The sequence below is a fragment of the Trachypithecus francoisi genome, unplaced genomic scaffold (assembly GCF_009764315.1).
Source record: "Trachypithecus francoisi isolate TF-2019V2 unplaced genomic scaffold, Tfra_2.0 Lachesis_group19, whole genome shotgun sequence".
Taxonomy (NCBI): Eukaryota; Metazoa; Chordata; class Mammalia; order Primates; family Cercopithecidae; genus Trachypithecus; species Trachypithecus francoisi.
The window spans coordinates 19,443,184-19,457,848 of record NW_022681464.1 but is presented as its reverse complement, the minus strand read 5'-3'; the positions used below and the strand labels follow the sequence as shown (position 1 = coordinate 19,457,848).

General features: G+C 45.5%; 1 protein-coding gene across 8 annotated transcripts in view; it reads left to right on the top strand.

Annotated features, from left to right (window-relative positions):
- The window catches only part of FHOD3 (formin homology 2 domain containing 3), a 492,791-nt gene that overhangs the window by 221,991 nt on the left and 256,135 nt on the right, over positions 1-14,665 (top strand). For all 8 annotated transcript variants that reach the window (XM_033177891.1, XM_033177890.1, XM_033177884.1 and 5 more), the window contains exon 5: positions 802-907. In XM_033177891.1, coding sequence (XP_033033782.1) covers positions 802-907 — 106 coding nt within the window. The remainder of the gene's footprint in view (positions 1-801; positions 908-14,665) is intronic.

The window sequence follows — 14,665 nt, the reverse complement described above, 5'->3', positions numbered from 1 at the left end:
TAAACTGCTTTCCATGGTTCTCAGCCCTTGCAAGAGCCTTTTCTGTAACTGCTGTCCCAGGGACTGTCTTTGGAATACAGGAGTGGCTTTGAGTTCCTCACCTGATAGTCTTTGCTGCAATCAAATGTTTCCTGTAGTTAAAAACCAGCAAGCTTCACATGGGCAGACCCTTGGGACCCATGGAAGCCTACAGCCTGGTGTTTCTTTAGGAGTGAAAAACAAGACACCATGTTTCTGGCAGTGAGGAGATTCATTTGCCTTTTTTTTTTTTTTTTTTTTTTTGAGACGGAGTCTCGCTCTGTCACCCAGGCTGGAGTGCAGTGGCGGATCTCAGCTCACTGCAAGCTCCGCCTTCCGGGTTCACGCCATTCTCCTGCCTCAGCCTCCCGAGTAGCTGGGACTACAGATGCCCACCACCTCGCCCGGCTAGTTTTTTGTATTTTTTTTAGTAGAGGCGGGGGTTTCACTGTTAGCCAGGATGGTCTCGATCTCCTGACCTCGTGATCTGCCAGTCTCGGCCTCCCAAAGTGCTGGGATTACAGGCTTGAGCCACTGCGCCTGGCCTGCCTTATCTTTATTAGATTGCCCAGAAGGCAATAACTGGTCTTTGGCAAAGGACAATGTGAGGACTGGTTGTAAAATTCTTTTGGCAACAGTTGAGATGCTTCATTTGAATAGAGTAGAGCAATCTGTAGGGGCCATTCTGGCTTTAAAGGCTTGTACATACTTTTAGCAGCACAGCTGGGATGGAAGGTGGACAGGGACAATATTTAAAGTATTTTTTTTTTTCTTTCCTGCCAGGATGACAAGGATTTGGTACATGAATTTGTAGTGGCTGAAGGTCTGACATGTTTGATCAAGGTGGGAGCTGAGGCTGATCAGAACTATCAGAACTACATCTTAAGGGGTAAGTCATGACTGGGCATGCAGCAGCTGCCCCAGCTGCAGGGGGGATCTGGGTTCACCTTCAGGACTTAACTACTGAGAGCTTTACACCCTATGGCAAAAAACATCTGCATCAGGTTTTATCAGTTCCTAGTAATTAGTGACTGTGCTAATTTTTACTGACTTTCACCTGGAGTTATTTTGCCAGCTTATTAGGAAAACTACCACTCACTGGGTTCTTTATAATGTCTCTTATTTGTTGAGGAAGGAGACATACTAAATGGGCTTGGGTAAAGCCTGCATCTTAGCAGAAAGCCACCCCAAACGAAAGGGGGCAATTTATTTCTTGGGAAAAAAATTTTTCTCCCAATTTGAGTTATCACCTGGGGCTCTTGTCAAAGTGCGTATTTCTCACCTTGTCTTCCTGTTTCTGATTCGATAGTTTTGAGTGGGTCCGGGATTTGCCTTTTAAAGAGCGATTCTGATTTCATTTATAAAGCGATGCGAATGTAGAGTTTGAAGCGCTAATTCCTGTTCCAGTTTATAAAGTTAATGGTATTTTTATAGTCATAGGTTTTTTTTGTGCACCTTCATGTAAATAATTTCATTTGATCCTGTAAAAAAAAAAAAAAAACACCTGTGCATAGGCAGAGACAGAATGATTAGGTTAAACTGTATGAAACTGCTGCTATCAACAGTTTTGACCTACAAAAAAATTTTGTATACCTCACTATTATCTACATTTTTCAGTTGAAAAAAAATTGAAACTCAAAGTCAAGCTTTTTACCTAATAAAGTCAATTCGCATAGTGTGCCAGGCAGCAGCTGTGCCCAGGCACTGAGGCATGTCAGGCTGGTCAGGGTTCTGCCATCCCCTCTATATCTATGCCTGTGACCCCACAGACTGCATGTTCAGCGCTCATAGGAGAAAATAAAGCTGCCAAACCTTCCTTTCTTTTCTTCTTGGGTAAAGAAAGAATGAAAATCATACATGAAAAGTGTGATTTGATATCAGATGTCCGTGTTTGAAGTTGAGTGAGACAAGCAAACTGACACAGTCATCTCAGCTGTTTTGTTTTGCCCTGAGAATGCTTCCTTATCGTCTGTGACATTTTTCAGCCAATCAGAGCTCTCAGTCCGTCCCTCTTTCCCCTGTTCTGTAGAGCCACTGCAATGAAAACCAACAGAGAGAACGTAGGGCTCATTAAAAAAAAAAAATAATAATAAGGTTGTCTTTTCAAGTCAGTGTTGTTTTTGTTCATTTTGATAAATGGCAAATGTGTGTGAGAGTTCCTGAGCCTCTCACTTGGCTGACCCATGGTGTGTGTGCAGCAGTGTTTGTGGGGCTGTGGAGTTGGCTCTTTTTGTTCACCTTTAGTCTTTTCCTGGGCTTGTAGTAGATCCTCCAAGTTATCAGTAGATTATGCTTTATTGCTGAATTTTTTTTTTTTTTTTTAGACGGAGTCTTGCTCTGTCACCCAGGCTGGAGTACAGTGGCGTGATCTCAGCTCACTGCAAGCTCCGCCTCCCAGGTTCATGCGATTCTCCTGCCTCAGCCTCCAGAGTAGCTGGGACTACAGGCACCCGCCACCACGCCCGGCTAGTTTACGCCTGGCTAATTTTTTTGTATTTTTAGTAGAGATGGGGTTTCGCCATGTTAGCCAGAATGGTCTCGATCTCCTGACCTCATGATCTGTCTGCTTCGGCCTCCCAAAGTGGTGAGATTACAGGAGTGAGCCACTGTGCCTGGCCTCTATTCTTAATAATATAAACATTTATATCAAAGCTGTTGTGCTATGTTGCATCCAAACGCAGCTGTCTGTGTGTCTAAAGAGATGAGTGCAGGCCTGGATTCTCACCCTTGTGTGTCTCTTCACTTTGGTCTAATACCTAGACAGGAGGAAGGTGCAGAGATAAGGGGGGAGAGCTTCCTTTAGTTTATTTTCCAGGTATAATATGGATGCCCATATGCTGAACCACATGTAATTACCAAATTCTGAATAGTGGGTCCACAACCGACAATATATTTTTTGTTCATGTTTAAAGTGTACATCATTTTAACTTTACCAAAAAATAAGGTATGCTCAACACACAAACACACCTCTAGAGAGCTAATGTTACGACCACCTTCATGTTTATCCCCATTCTCCTGACCCTTACCTAGGAGCATATTTGTGTGTTTCTATCGCGTGATCATCAGTACGAGAGTTTACATCCAAGCCCAGGCGAGGGGGCCAGCTCTGCCCTCTGTGGTCAGAACTCACCCATTCTTTAGACCTCACGTGTATTAGAACTGGATTACATGACCCCCTGTAGTTGCAGGGGAAGCTGGCAAAATGAGTGTCTTCCTAGACTGCACAGGGTAAGCAACAAAGAGAAAGATGTGGGCTAGAGGGTTATGAGTCCCAGCTGCATAGAGGGAGTTCGGAAAGAAAATTCAGCACAGCTGAGAAAGCCTTTTCTGGTGAGCAACAGTGAGGCCCCTCCCACCAGTGGCCTGCAGGCTGTTGAGGGAATCCTTGTGCATGCGCAGGTTAAACACAGGTCCTGGTGGTGAGGGGTGTGAATTGTACTTGCTGGCAATGAAAGATGGTGTTGATACGGGGAACTTCATCCTCTACGTTAGTGAATATTTACCATGAAGCTTGCAGCCGTTTATTTTATTTATTTATTTATTTTTGAGACGGAGTCTCGCTCTGTCACCCAGGCTGGAGTGCAGTGGTGCCATCTCGGCTCACTGCAAGCTCCGCCTCCCAGGTTCACGCCATTCTCCTGCCTCAGCCTCCTGAGTAGCTGGGACTACAGGTGCCCGCCACCATGCCTGGCTAATTTTTTTGTATTTTTAGTAGAGACGGGGTTTCACTGTATTAGCCAGGATGGTCTTGATTTCCTGACCTTGTGATCCACCCCGCTCAGCCTCACAAAGTGCTGGGATTACAGGCGTGAGCCACCACGCCTGGCCACAGCCGTTTATTTTGCAGGGTTCTGACCTGAATCAGAAAGGTGCCAGAGGCAATTCCCGAATGTTTAAGTCTCAGAACACCCACTCGTGACCGGGGGAGAGCCCCGTCAACCACCTGCTACTGTTTTCCAGCTTTTCTGCCTGTCCTATGAAATGCCAGGAAGGTGAGGTCCTAGCTGCAGACAGCTCTTCCAAAAATGTGAGGAGACCCTGTATTTCCATTGCCGCCACCAAAGCCTTGCCTTCATATTTTCCTTTCCAATAGTGTCCCTTTACTGGCGAGCAGAAGGCTCCCCATGCGTTATCTGAACGATGAGCACTCCACTCAGGCTACTGCAAGACATCCTTCTTTCCACAGAACAGAGGAGCCTTTGCATGCCTACGTCTCAGAAGACTTGGTCACCAGGGCACTGTGCCCACTTGTCACCACATTTTGATGTATCTGACCAAAGCCCATACCGGGAAAGTAACTTCTGAGGGATGGAAATGACACATTTCTTGCAATGTGACATTTGCATTTTCCTACAGGGAAGCTGTGATTTTTCCCTAGCTCATACATGGAGTCACTCCTTTGTGACTTTGAACAATTTCTCATGTAGGCTTTTTTTTAAGGTTATGATAACTGCTGGCAGCCACTTGACGTTCACAATCAAGAACAACCTTTGAATTGCCTCTTTATTTGTACACCTATGTTTTAACCATGTTGTCTTGGGTGAGGACTGGTGAGGACAGATGCAGATCACGAGAAGAGGCTGGGAAAAGTTTTGCAGTTATTTCATTCACAGTTCCCTGAGGAGAAGACATGGCACCCACGCAGGGCCACTCAGGAAGCACAGAGGTCGGCCATGAGGTGGAGGGAGAGGCGGACTGTGGGCAAACATCTGCATTGTGGCTTCCAAGGGACAGGCAGGTTGGCTGAGGATTGGCCCCGAGGCTCAGGGTGGCCCTGGAGTGGCGAGGGCCTGTGTATAGTGGTCCAGGTGTGATACCCCAGTGTGAGAAAAGGTTGGGTGTAGACTTAATGTGCTGCTGGAGAAGGCGAACTGGCTGGTCTCTAGCCAGGGCCTCAAAACTGGGTTAAGCTGGATACCGTGGCACATGCCTGTCATCTCAGCTACTTGGAGGCTGAGGCTGGAGGATCACTTGAGCCTAGGAATTTGCAGCTATAGTGAGCTATGATTGCACCACTGCACTCCAATCTGATTAACAGAGCAAGACCCTGTTTTAAAAAAGCTGTGTCAAGATAGCATTTTAAAAAATGATATTGCAAACCATAAGGTGGGTTAATTGTCCAGTGTCTCGAGAAGTGTGCCCTCATGAAGCCACCTCAGGAGCTCTGCTCTGTGTGGCTACATAGGAGTCCTACAGCCCCAGGAGAAACCAAAGCATGTGGAGAATCCAGGACTTTCCTGGATCTGCTTTTAGAACTCTTTATTTATCCTAATTTGCATACACAGCCCCCTGTCAGCATTTTTTTTTAAGGCCCGGGAATCCACTGCTTTCCTTTAAGGATGTGTCTGCTAAGAGGCAGAGATAGGTTTAGTTACAGTGTAGGCAAGTGCTGTCCAAAGCTGTGAGCCGGCTGCTGGGAAGAGGTCTTAACTGTACAACATGGAGGAATAATATTTATCTCACTTATTATTCCTGGATGGTTGTAGCTAACGATCTAAAGTTTTTTGGGATAGCCAGTATTTAATTTAAGTCTACTGTGGAATTTTGTACCTCATAATAATTCTTATGGAAGGAGGACCTAGAGTGGTATATTCCTGGGAACTTAAACTTTCTGCACACGTTACTGAGCCTTCTCTATGGGCCATGCACCATGTCAGGCCCTGGGGTTGTGATGATGAAACCAAGATATACACTGTCTTGAAGCAGGTCCCTGTGGGGTCCCCTGCATGGCATGTTTTATATGCTGAGTTGCATGTGTCTTGTATGTTTGGAAATTGCACATATATGATATGCTTTGGAGGAGAAAAGAGAGAGAGAAGTAGAAACGGTGAGACCATCTGCCCTTTCTGGCTGTAACTCAAGAGAAACGACCTGTTCGGGCTAGCTTTACATGGAGAAATTTAATTTGGTCATTTCATCTAAACCAAAATACCAGTTAATCATAAAACACCTCAGTCAGTATCAGTTATTTTAAAAGCTGGATAAGATCTTAAAACTCATTTAACTCAACCTTTTCATTTTAGAAGAAAATGGCAGATATATTTTGTTTGTACTCATACATTTTGAAATGTTTTAATGGTTGTCAACATTTAAAAATTGGGAGATTTGATATTTTAAAAAAAATCCAGATTTCAGGTTTCTTTGGAAAAACTGTCCCAGAGTTGACTATATTCCATTATGGGAAAAAATCCCCAAATGCCATGCATATTAGGGGATCCCTTAATGAGAATCAGGATGTATGGTCAGATGGTGTTTGTTGGCATTGATGCTACCGAAATGGAAATATCATAGATAGCATGGAAAGAGATTTTATGATGTAAGAAGGCAGTGGCACAAAATGATCACGTGGTAATTAAACTAACGTCCTCCATGTCAGAAACACTGAAGTTAATATGTTGGCACTTTACAAAATGCCAAAAAGAAGAGGAGAGGTTGGGTTCAGACTATAGGGAAGGCACCAAACTAGCCCCAAGGTGAGGAAACAGGAGCAAAGGGGAAGAGTTTCTTGCTTCCTGAACTAAGGTTAGGTCCTTGGCTACTGTATTTTCCACTGAACAGCCCAGCCTGACTCTCCGCAGCCTCATGACACTGTTGCTGTGTCCCACGCAGCTGGCTTGGAGGAAGCTCTTTCCTGTCTCCTGCCAGGAGGGTTTTCTGCTTTGGTTCTGGACTTCAGAGATTATCATGGTAGCTGCACAGCTAGGCTTTGATGTGGATGACCCAGGAGTCCTGGAGGTGTCTTCAGCTCCAGGTGGGTTGAGGCCGGTGTTGAGAATGGAATCCTTCTTCATTTGATGTCTCTCCTCTTGCCGAGTGGTGCAACATGACTATTTCCAGTAAAAAAATCAATGTGGCATGAGCAGACTGGCAGCCCGTAGGGCTAAATGGAACCTGTGGGTGTTTTGTGTGCCCTATTTAACAGGTTTAAAGATTTTGAATTATGAACATTTAAAAATTGGGAGATATGACATAAAAATACAGCTTTTCTTTGAAATACTGGCTTTTCTTGAAATACTGAAAACTGAAGCTGACCCAGGGCCTGTGGGATGTGAACTGGGGAGGGCTGGAGAAGCCGGCCCTTGCAGCGGAAAGATGCAATCACTATGTAGTGTTTGCTTTTTCTTCCTCCTGTAGTTGTTGAAACCTCTGCTTTAGGTGTCTTGGGGCCCTGGCTGGGTCTGACCTCCGTTTGGCCTCTCTTTCATGTCTCCTTGGCACACTGTTAGGGATGTGGCCTCCAGGGTGAAGCAGCCACACTGCCCAGGAGTGTGGTCAGGGGCAAGGAAGCTGTAGCCTGTAACTCCTTGGGAGGGGAAGAGAGGCCAAGTCACCCTGTTGCTGTTGATACATGATGACACATGCTTCCCTGGAGTACTCTGCATGTCCCATCTGTGGCTCTTCTTGCCATCCACTGTCACTGTCCATCAGGCCTGCACCCTCTTAAGAAACTGGGCTGGAGAGTAGCTGAGACCTGCACTTGTGTCCTCCTCTTTCCAGCCTCTACAGGCACAGAGGACCCCAAATGGACTCAAACTGGGCAGTTCGTGGCTCTCCCCTGGCCTGACAGGCCACAGGATACTGTGTCCTTGTCTAGCTTTTCTGCCTTTCTGCAGTGCTGCGTTTCTCACAGGAGAGAGCTGGGTGCTGGCCCCACCATTCCCCCTGGGTCAGCCGCAGTCTCTCTGGTGTTTCTGGATGGATCTGCCGAGGTCAGTGGGGTGTGGTTGGCCTACCCGTAGTCTCAAGGATTGGGGACTGTCTTGTCCATGTCTCATTGGTCATTTGGGTAGATTTGGAGGAGGGTGGTTCGGAGGCTCCTCGCCGTGCTTCTTCTGCAAGTGCTGAATGATCTGAGTCGTCATTGCTGTGGTTTGTGGCCTGATGGCCTGTCAGCCCCCGGTGCTGTGTGCAGGAGTACCATGGGTCAAGTGGGCGAGGAGCTGCTGCCAGGGGAAGCAAGGCAAGGCCAGGGCCAGATCCTGACCTTTGGTGGGACAAAGTGTCCTTTGTACACTCTCCGTTCTGAGGTAAGAGAGGGAAGCTGGGCTATTCCACGGGTGGGGCAAACAGCATCCACCATCCTGAGCCCTTCACCTCATCGGGCAGCAAATTTGCCATCAGCTTCTAACTCTACCTAAGTACTTCGGCTCTAAGGTTGATTTTGGTTTTCCCTCTTACTGTCTTCCAAGGTATTTTTTCCTGTGATTAGAGAATGCTTGCTTGTCTCTGGGTAACTTTAGTTTATGATGAGTAAGGCTTTTCTTTCCTTTTTTTTTTTTTTTTTTTTTGAGATGGAGTCTCGCTCTGTTGCCCAGGCTGGAGTGCAGTGGCCGGATCTCAGCTCACTGCAAGCTCCGCCTCCCGGGTTTACGCCATTCTCCTGCCTCAGCCTCCCGAGTAGCTGAGACTACAGGCGCCCACCACCTTGCCCGGCTAGTTTTTTGTATTTTTTAGTAGACACAGGGTTTCATCGTATTAGCCAGGATGGTTTCGATCTCCTGACCTCGTGATCCGCCCGTCTCGGCCTCCCAAAGTGCTGGGATTACAGGCTTGAGCCACCGCGCCCAGCCTTTTTCTTTTTAAGAGATGTAGTTTCGGTCTATCACCCTGGCTGAAATGCACTATTGCAATCATAGCTCACTGCAGCCTCAAACTCCTGGGTTCATGTGATCCTTCTGCCTCAGCCTCTCTAATAGCTGGAACCACAGGCATGTACCACCATGGCAGGCTAATATTTTTTATTTTTTGTAAAGATGAGGTTTTACTATGTTTCCCAGGCTGGTCTCAAACTCCTGGCCTCGAGAGGTTCTCCTGCCTCGGCTTCCCAAAGTGCTAGGCTTACAAACATGAGCCACCATACCCAGCCTCTTTCAAGTTGTGATTTTTCTAAAGTACAAGTTAATTATGAATACTGTTGAATATAGCAAGCATTCAGTTGTAACAAATACTTCATGTAGAGCAGTGTTTCTAAAGAAATACACAGCTAGGTAGCCCTGGCAAACATATCTCCAGCTGGAGCATCATTAGGACGAACCATGTGAAGTTGCTGATATTTGACCACTTTTTACCTACAGAAAGGGCAAAATTGTATGGTTTAACTTAATATTAGTGTCATAATTTAATCTTAATCTGACTCCTTCTTAGGTTGATTAGATGCTTCTTAAAGTTCATCCTGCATTCAATCTGGAATCACATTTCTCCAGAAATTCTGGCCACTTTGCAAACCAAAAAAAAAAAGCCCTGGCAATGTCCTGCAATCATACCTCCGAGTGCTTCAGCTTAAAGAGCCGTTGCTGTCTCAGTCTTGGCCAGAGAGACTTCTCCAGAATTTTAGTTTCTACTAGAAGTCTCTCTCTTTTTCCTTTTATCTGATATGAGAAGGAAGAAAGAAAAAGTTATTTGGCCATTCCTACACAGAGAGTGTGGAATTTTCCACGACCAAATCTCACTGCTGTGTTCATCAGGAATTTTTCCACTTTATTCATACCAAAGATGTGCCTCCTCACTCTGTCCTCTCCTTACTCAGTAGACTTTTCCAGAGGAGCTGCTGGCTAGGTATGCCTTTCAAGGCACAATCGTTATTTCCTTGGCTCTAATTTTATCTCACACATGGTCTTCTTTTATAAGGTTTCTATTTGTGAATCCAGGTTTATGATAGAACAAAATGTCAAAAGCAAGATTTAAACGTAGCCCTAAGCATGGATTAAAACTTTTTTTGTGGCGGGGAGTGGGGAGGAGCTAAGATTTTCTGAGGAAATAGCAGTTGGTGTGTTCATAGATTTCTGCATTTTGGGGCCTCGAGGGCTCTTGGTAGATTGGGCCAGCCTCCTAGCAGGGCACCACGCCTTTTCTAACCCTGTGATTTCCCCTGCCATTAATGTGCACAAGACCTCCAGCCCTGGCTACTCTCCAATGCCTCAGGTCTGTGGAGCCAGCCATGCCCTGGGTATTTCCATCTCCATTGCACCATGCCCAAGCCCAAAACCAATGTTTTTGTACCCTAGTCAGTTCCTCCGCAGCTCTGTTCATCATCCCAACAAAGCATAATCATTCATCACATTCAGTTCAGCCAACCTAGGGTCCTCCTAACCCCTTTCTCTCATTTATCCTTTGTAATCATCAGCCACTAAATTAGGGCTTCTCTACCCTTGACTCCCTTTCAAGTCCTTCCATCTCTGTCTGTTCCCAGTTTTTGAGTTCAGATAATCATTTGTTCCTTCCTAACTTGTTCTACCAGCCACCTCATGGGTCTCTCCGCTTTTAGTCCTGCCTCCCTTTGGCCCATTTTGCCCTCTGCTGCATGAGTTCACCATGCACCATGATCTGTTCTCGTTAGTCCTTGGTTCAGCTCCTTCAGTGGCTCTTCTCATCCTCAGGGTGAAATCCCAGGCTTTCCATGTGGGTAGAGCCCACTTTTGTCCTGCCTTCGTGTGTCTGTGCAGTCCACTGCAGCCACTCCTTGCCATCCCAGGGAGGGTGATGTTCTGTTCTGCAGACCTTGGCATCTGCCACAAGACCTTGCTCACCCATCTTCATCTGGCTCACACATTATCTTTTGCTTCCTGCTCATCCTTAGATTGGAGCTCAGATACTGTAATCTCCAGGAGATCTTCCCTAGCTCCCGAGTGTTTTGGCCCTCTGTGTGTACTCTGGTCTTGACTCACTGACAATAAATATTTGTGAACATACACTATGGATCAGGAACCCAAGGCTAATTCCCTGCATCATATTAGCCTTCACGCATGTCAGGTTCCATCCTTGTTCTGTGAGATCCTTGATGCCAGGCATGTTTTAAGAGCTCAGTGAAAATGGGCTGACAGAAGGAATAGATGAATGATAGAATATCTGCAGAGAAAGGGAAGTCACTACTTGTGAGAAAGCTGCTGATTTGTACTAATAATTGGAGAGAGCCAGAATTTGCTTATTTGAAGCTTTAGTCCACCTGCTCTTGTTTCTGAAGCAGTATAGCACAAGCTGATTTGGTTTTGGTACTTTGCAAAAAACGCCAATTTACTAAACTTTCTTTTTTATAATTTTGCTAGTTCAGTAGATGGATATATATCTACTAGGGTGTATATCTTGACTTTAAATACAACATGATTTATACAGATAAAATACATGCAAATATGGATTATACTGTACAGTCAGTTTTATGTGTGGAGGAATTGTTTACCTGCCTCTGAAATAGATGGACTGTGGATTTCTTGGAGATGGGAGTGGTGTCATCACAGCCTTTGCAGCTGCACCAGCCTACTCCTGAGTGCCTTGTAAATATTCAACAAATAGTTGAGGAAAACAATTGAATGAACACCTGGGAGGGGAGTCCCCAGAGCCATGCCATGGAGCTCTGTGTTGATCTTCTTCAGTGTTTTATGGGTGATTCTGGGTGAGCACAAAGTTTATACCAAGAAATGTATGTGCATGATCAGGAGATGTGAAATGGGAAGACAGCAATTACATGACACATGTTCAAGTGTGATGTGGAGGGCTTTCACTTGCTTTGATTTTCAGTATCCTCACTATTTCAACCTCATTACCCTGTCATCTTTGCTTTCTTTACCCTGCCTCTTCTATCCCTAGCTCCTTAAAACTGGACCTTTCCAAAACCACTCATATGGGAGTTTGGCCTGTCTTGTTTCTGGAGCCAATTCCCACAGGCAGCTAGTACTCTCTAGCCCCCCAGCCACACTGGAGTCGTGTCTGCCGTCAGTGCTGTCTGGGCCCCAGCATGCCTTGAAACACTGCTGGGGCTGATGCTCCTAGAATTACAGCTCTACTCTTTTCTCCTTCCAGGTAACGTTGGCCTTGGGGTTGGGCTTGAGTGTGCAAGGCTTAAGTGAGGCAAGAGGTTAAATGTCATTAGATAAATAAGGGGTTGTTTTTGGAGGAGGGGGCAAAATTGTTGTCCTTAAAGTCAGATTAAAAGCAGTAATTAGGAGTTAAAAGAGAGTGGTTTTTGACTGAAGACAAACTCCAAGAACAGAGTTGGAAAATTAGTTTATTTCTCTTGCCAACATAAATTGATCAGCGGTGCCTTTCTGGAGCAGTCTGCTGAGGATTCTGAGGCCACATCCAGCATCAGCAGGAAAGAGCGCCACAGCTGATTAGGGAAGTCTGTCAATAGCTTCAGAGCTGAGGAGTGAGGGCAGGAATACTAGACATGATTTGGTTCTTCTGGAAAATACTAGGCACTTTAAGCATGTTTCTTGAGTTGATTTCAAACAGGTGTGTGGCAATAACGTTTCCAACAACAGAATATATCACTTTGCACTGGAAGCGCTACAGCAGAAGCCACATGATCTGTTAGGGCTGCTAGGCTTGGGGTCAGGTGGTGCTGGATGATCTGTTAGATCCCTTCCAGCTCTGAGATTCTGTGATTGGTTCTAAGTAAAATATAAAAAGCAGAAGGGATGAAAGCAGAGCTGTTTAACTTTCCCTCTTGACGTGCTCTGTATTAATTGCTGTAGGATTCCCAGGCTGTTACCAAGCACATGTCCTCTTTCAGCTTTTTGCAAAGAAGGCCATCTGGTTACATGACATAGCCCCCAGCCAATTCACTGAAAACAACGGTGAACTATCTTTACTCATTAAGAGGCTAGTGTTCAGCTGGAGTGGTGGCTCACACCTGTAATCCCAGCACTTTGGGAGGCTGACGCTGGCAGATCACTTGAGGTCAGGAGTTTGAGACCACCAGCCTGACCAATGTGGTGAAACCCCATTTCTACTAAAAATGCAAAAATTAGCTGGGTGAGGTAGTGCATACCTATAATCCCAGCTACTCAGGAGGCTGAGGCAGGAGAATCGCTTAAACTCAGGAGGCGGAGGTTGCAGTGAGCCGAGATTGTGCCACTGCACTCTAGCATGAGTGACAGAGTGAGACTCTACCTAAAAAAAAAAAAAAAAGTTGGGGGTGCCTAGCATTCATGTGATCTACAGAATTTTGAAGGATTGGCAGGGCTAGTGTTAGTTTATATTCAGGAATTCCATATGTACGTAGTGAGGCCAGGGGCATGGGAGACAACGGTGGGCTTACTGCTTCTCCAGAGTCTGAGGACTGGAAGCCAGGAGGGCTCGCAGAAACATCAGGGAGTTGGACTCATTGATCAAACCAAACCAGGGCTGGTGAGGCAGATTGGTACCCATGAGGAGAGTGCGCATAGGCAGCCCACCCTTGCTTTGCTGACTCACTGGCTTCCCTCATATCTACCCACATTCTCAACACGGCCTACACAGTTTCCGTCCATGTGTGTATCCTGTTGGTCCACACCTGCCTTTCTATCTGTCTTTTCCCAGATCTTCCAGATCTTAATCTGGAGGGTTGAATAAACATTGGCCTCTCCCTAAATTTAGATTTCATTGCTTTTTGTCAGTTTGTGGGCCCTGGTTTTTCTATGGCTGGGGGCTTCTGAATAAAGATCAGCTGACTGGTTCATTCATTCATCACCAAGTGTTACTTTATTACTTTATATGAGTCAGTCACTTTGAGGGCTGAGTAAAGGGTAGCAGAGAACAATGCAAACTAAACAATTAGAAATTGTGCCATCAAGCCAAGAATAAAGTGTAAAGAGAGGGGATTTACAATATAGTAGGGGAAGTGACATGAATCCTGTGGTAGGCAGAATTCTAAGGTGGCCCAGAAGATTCTTTCCCCCAGTTTAGACCCTGAATAATTCCCTTCCCTTGAGTTTAGGCCAGTCCTGTGAGTATAATGGATGTGTAAATATTATGGAACCATGATTAGGTTACATTGCAAAGGTGAAAGCGTTTTGCAGATATAATTAAGGTCCCAAATCTTTGGATATTTGAATCAGTCAGAGGGGAGATTATTCTAGGTAGGATGAGCCTAAATAGATGAATCCCTGAAAAGAAAGTCTAGAAGTCAAAGACTTCTGCTGACCTTGAGGAAGCAAGTTGTCATGAGTTCTACAGCTGCAAGGAAATGAATTCTGCCAACAACCATGTGAGCTTGGAAGAGGACCCCCAGCCTCAGATCAGACCATAGCTGATACCTTGATTGCAGCCTTGTGAGACCCCCAGCAGAAGAACCAGTCAGGCCATGCCCGGACTCCTGCACCATGGAAACTCTGAGTTGATAAATGTATGTTGTTTTAAGCGGCCAAGCAATTTGTTATACAGAGTTAGGAAATGAATACAGTTACATACAAAGAATCACAACATGAAACCATCTGGACTTGCTAAATTTGGTACAGAATACTTTGTAACCTCAGAGGTCTTTTGTAGGGGAATCAGGGAAGGTATCATGAGGGCAGCAACTTTTTATTGTCTTTCTGGGCTTCTTAGGCAACCACATGCCATCCATTCAAGCTGATTTCCCCTTGGTCCCCTGACTCTTCTTGCATGATCTTCTCACACAGTCTGTACAGACCTCTCATGTGGGTCTCCCAATTGTTGATAATGTCTACGACCACTGAAATAAAGGACTCTCTGCCACATGCAAATGAGTGACTAATGGAGAAGGCAATTTATAAGAAAATTTAGTGTTTTCTAATATGCCAGTGTCATGAGAGAACATGGTAGCCTTATCAAGATTCGGCTGAGTTTTAGGAAAAGATGATCACTTGGGTAATCTTGGGATGATGTCACCTATGAAGACAGGCATGGGCACTGGGCCACCATTGTTATTCAT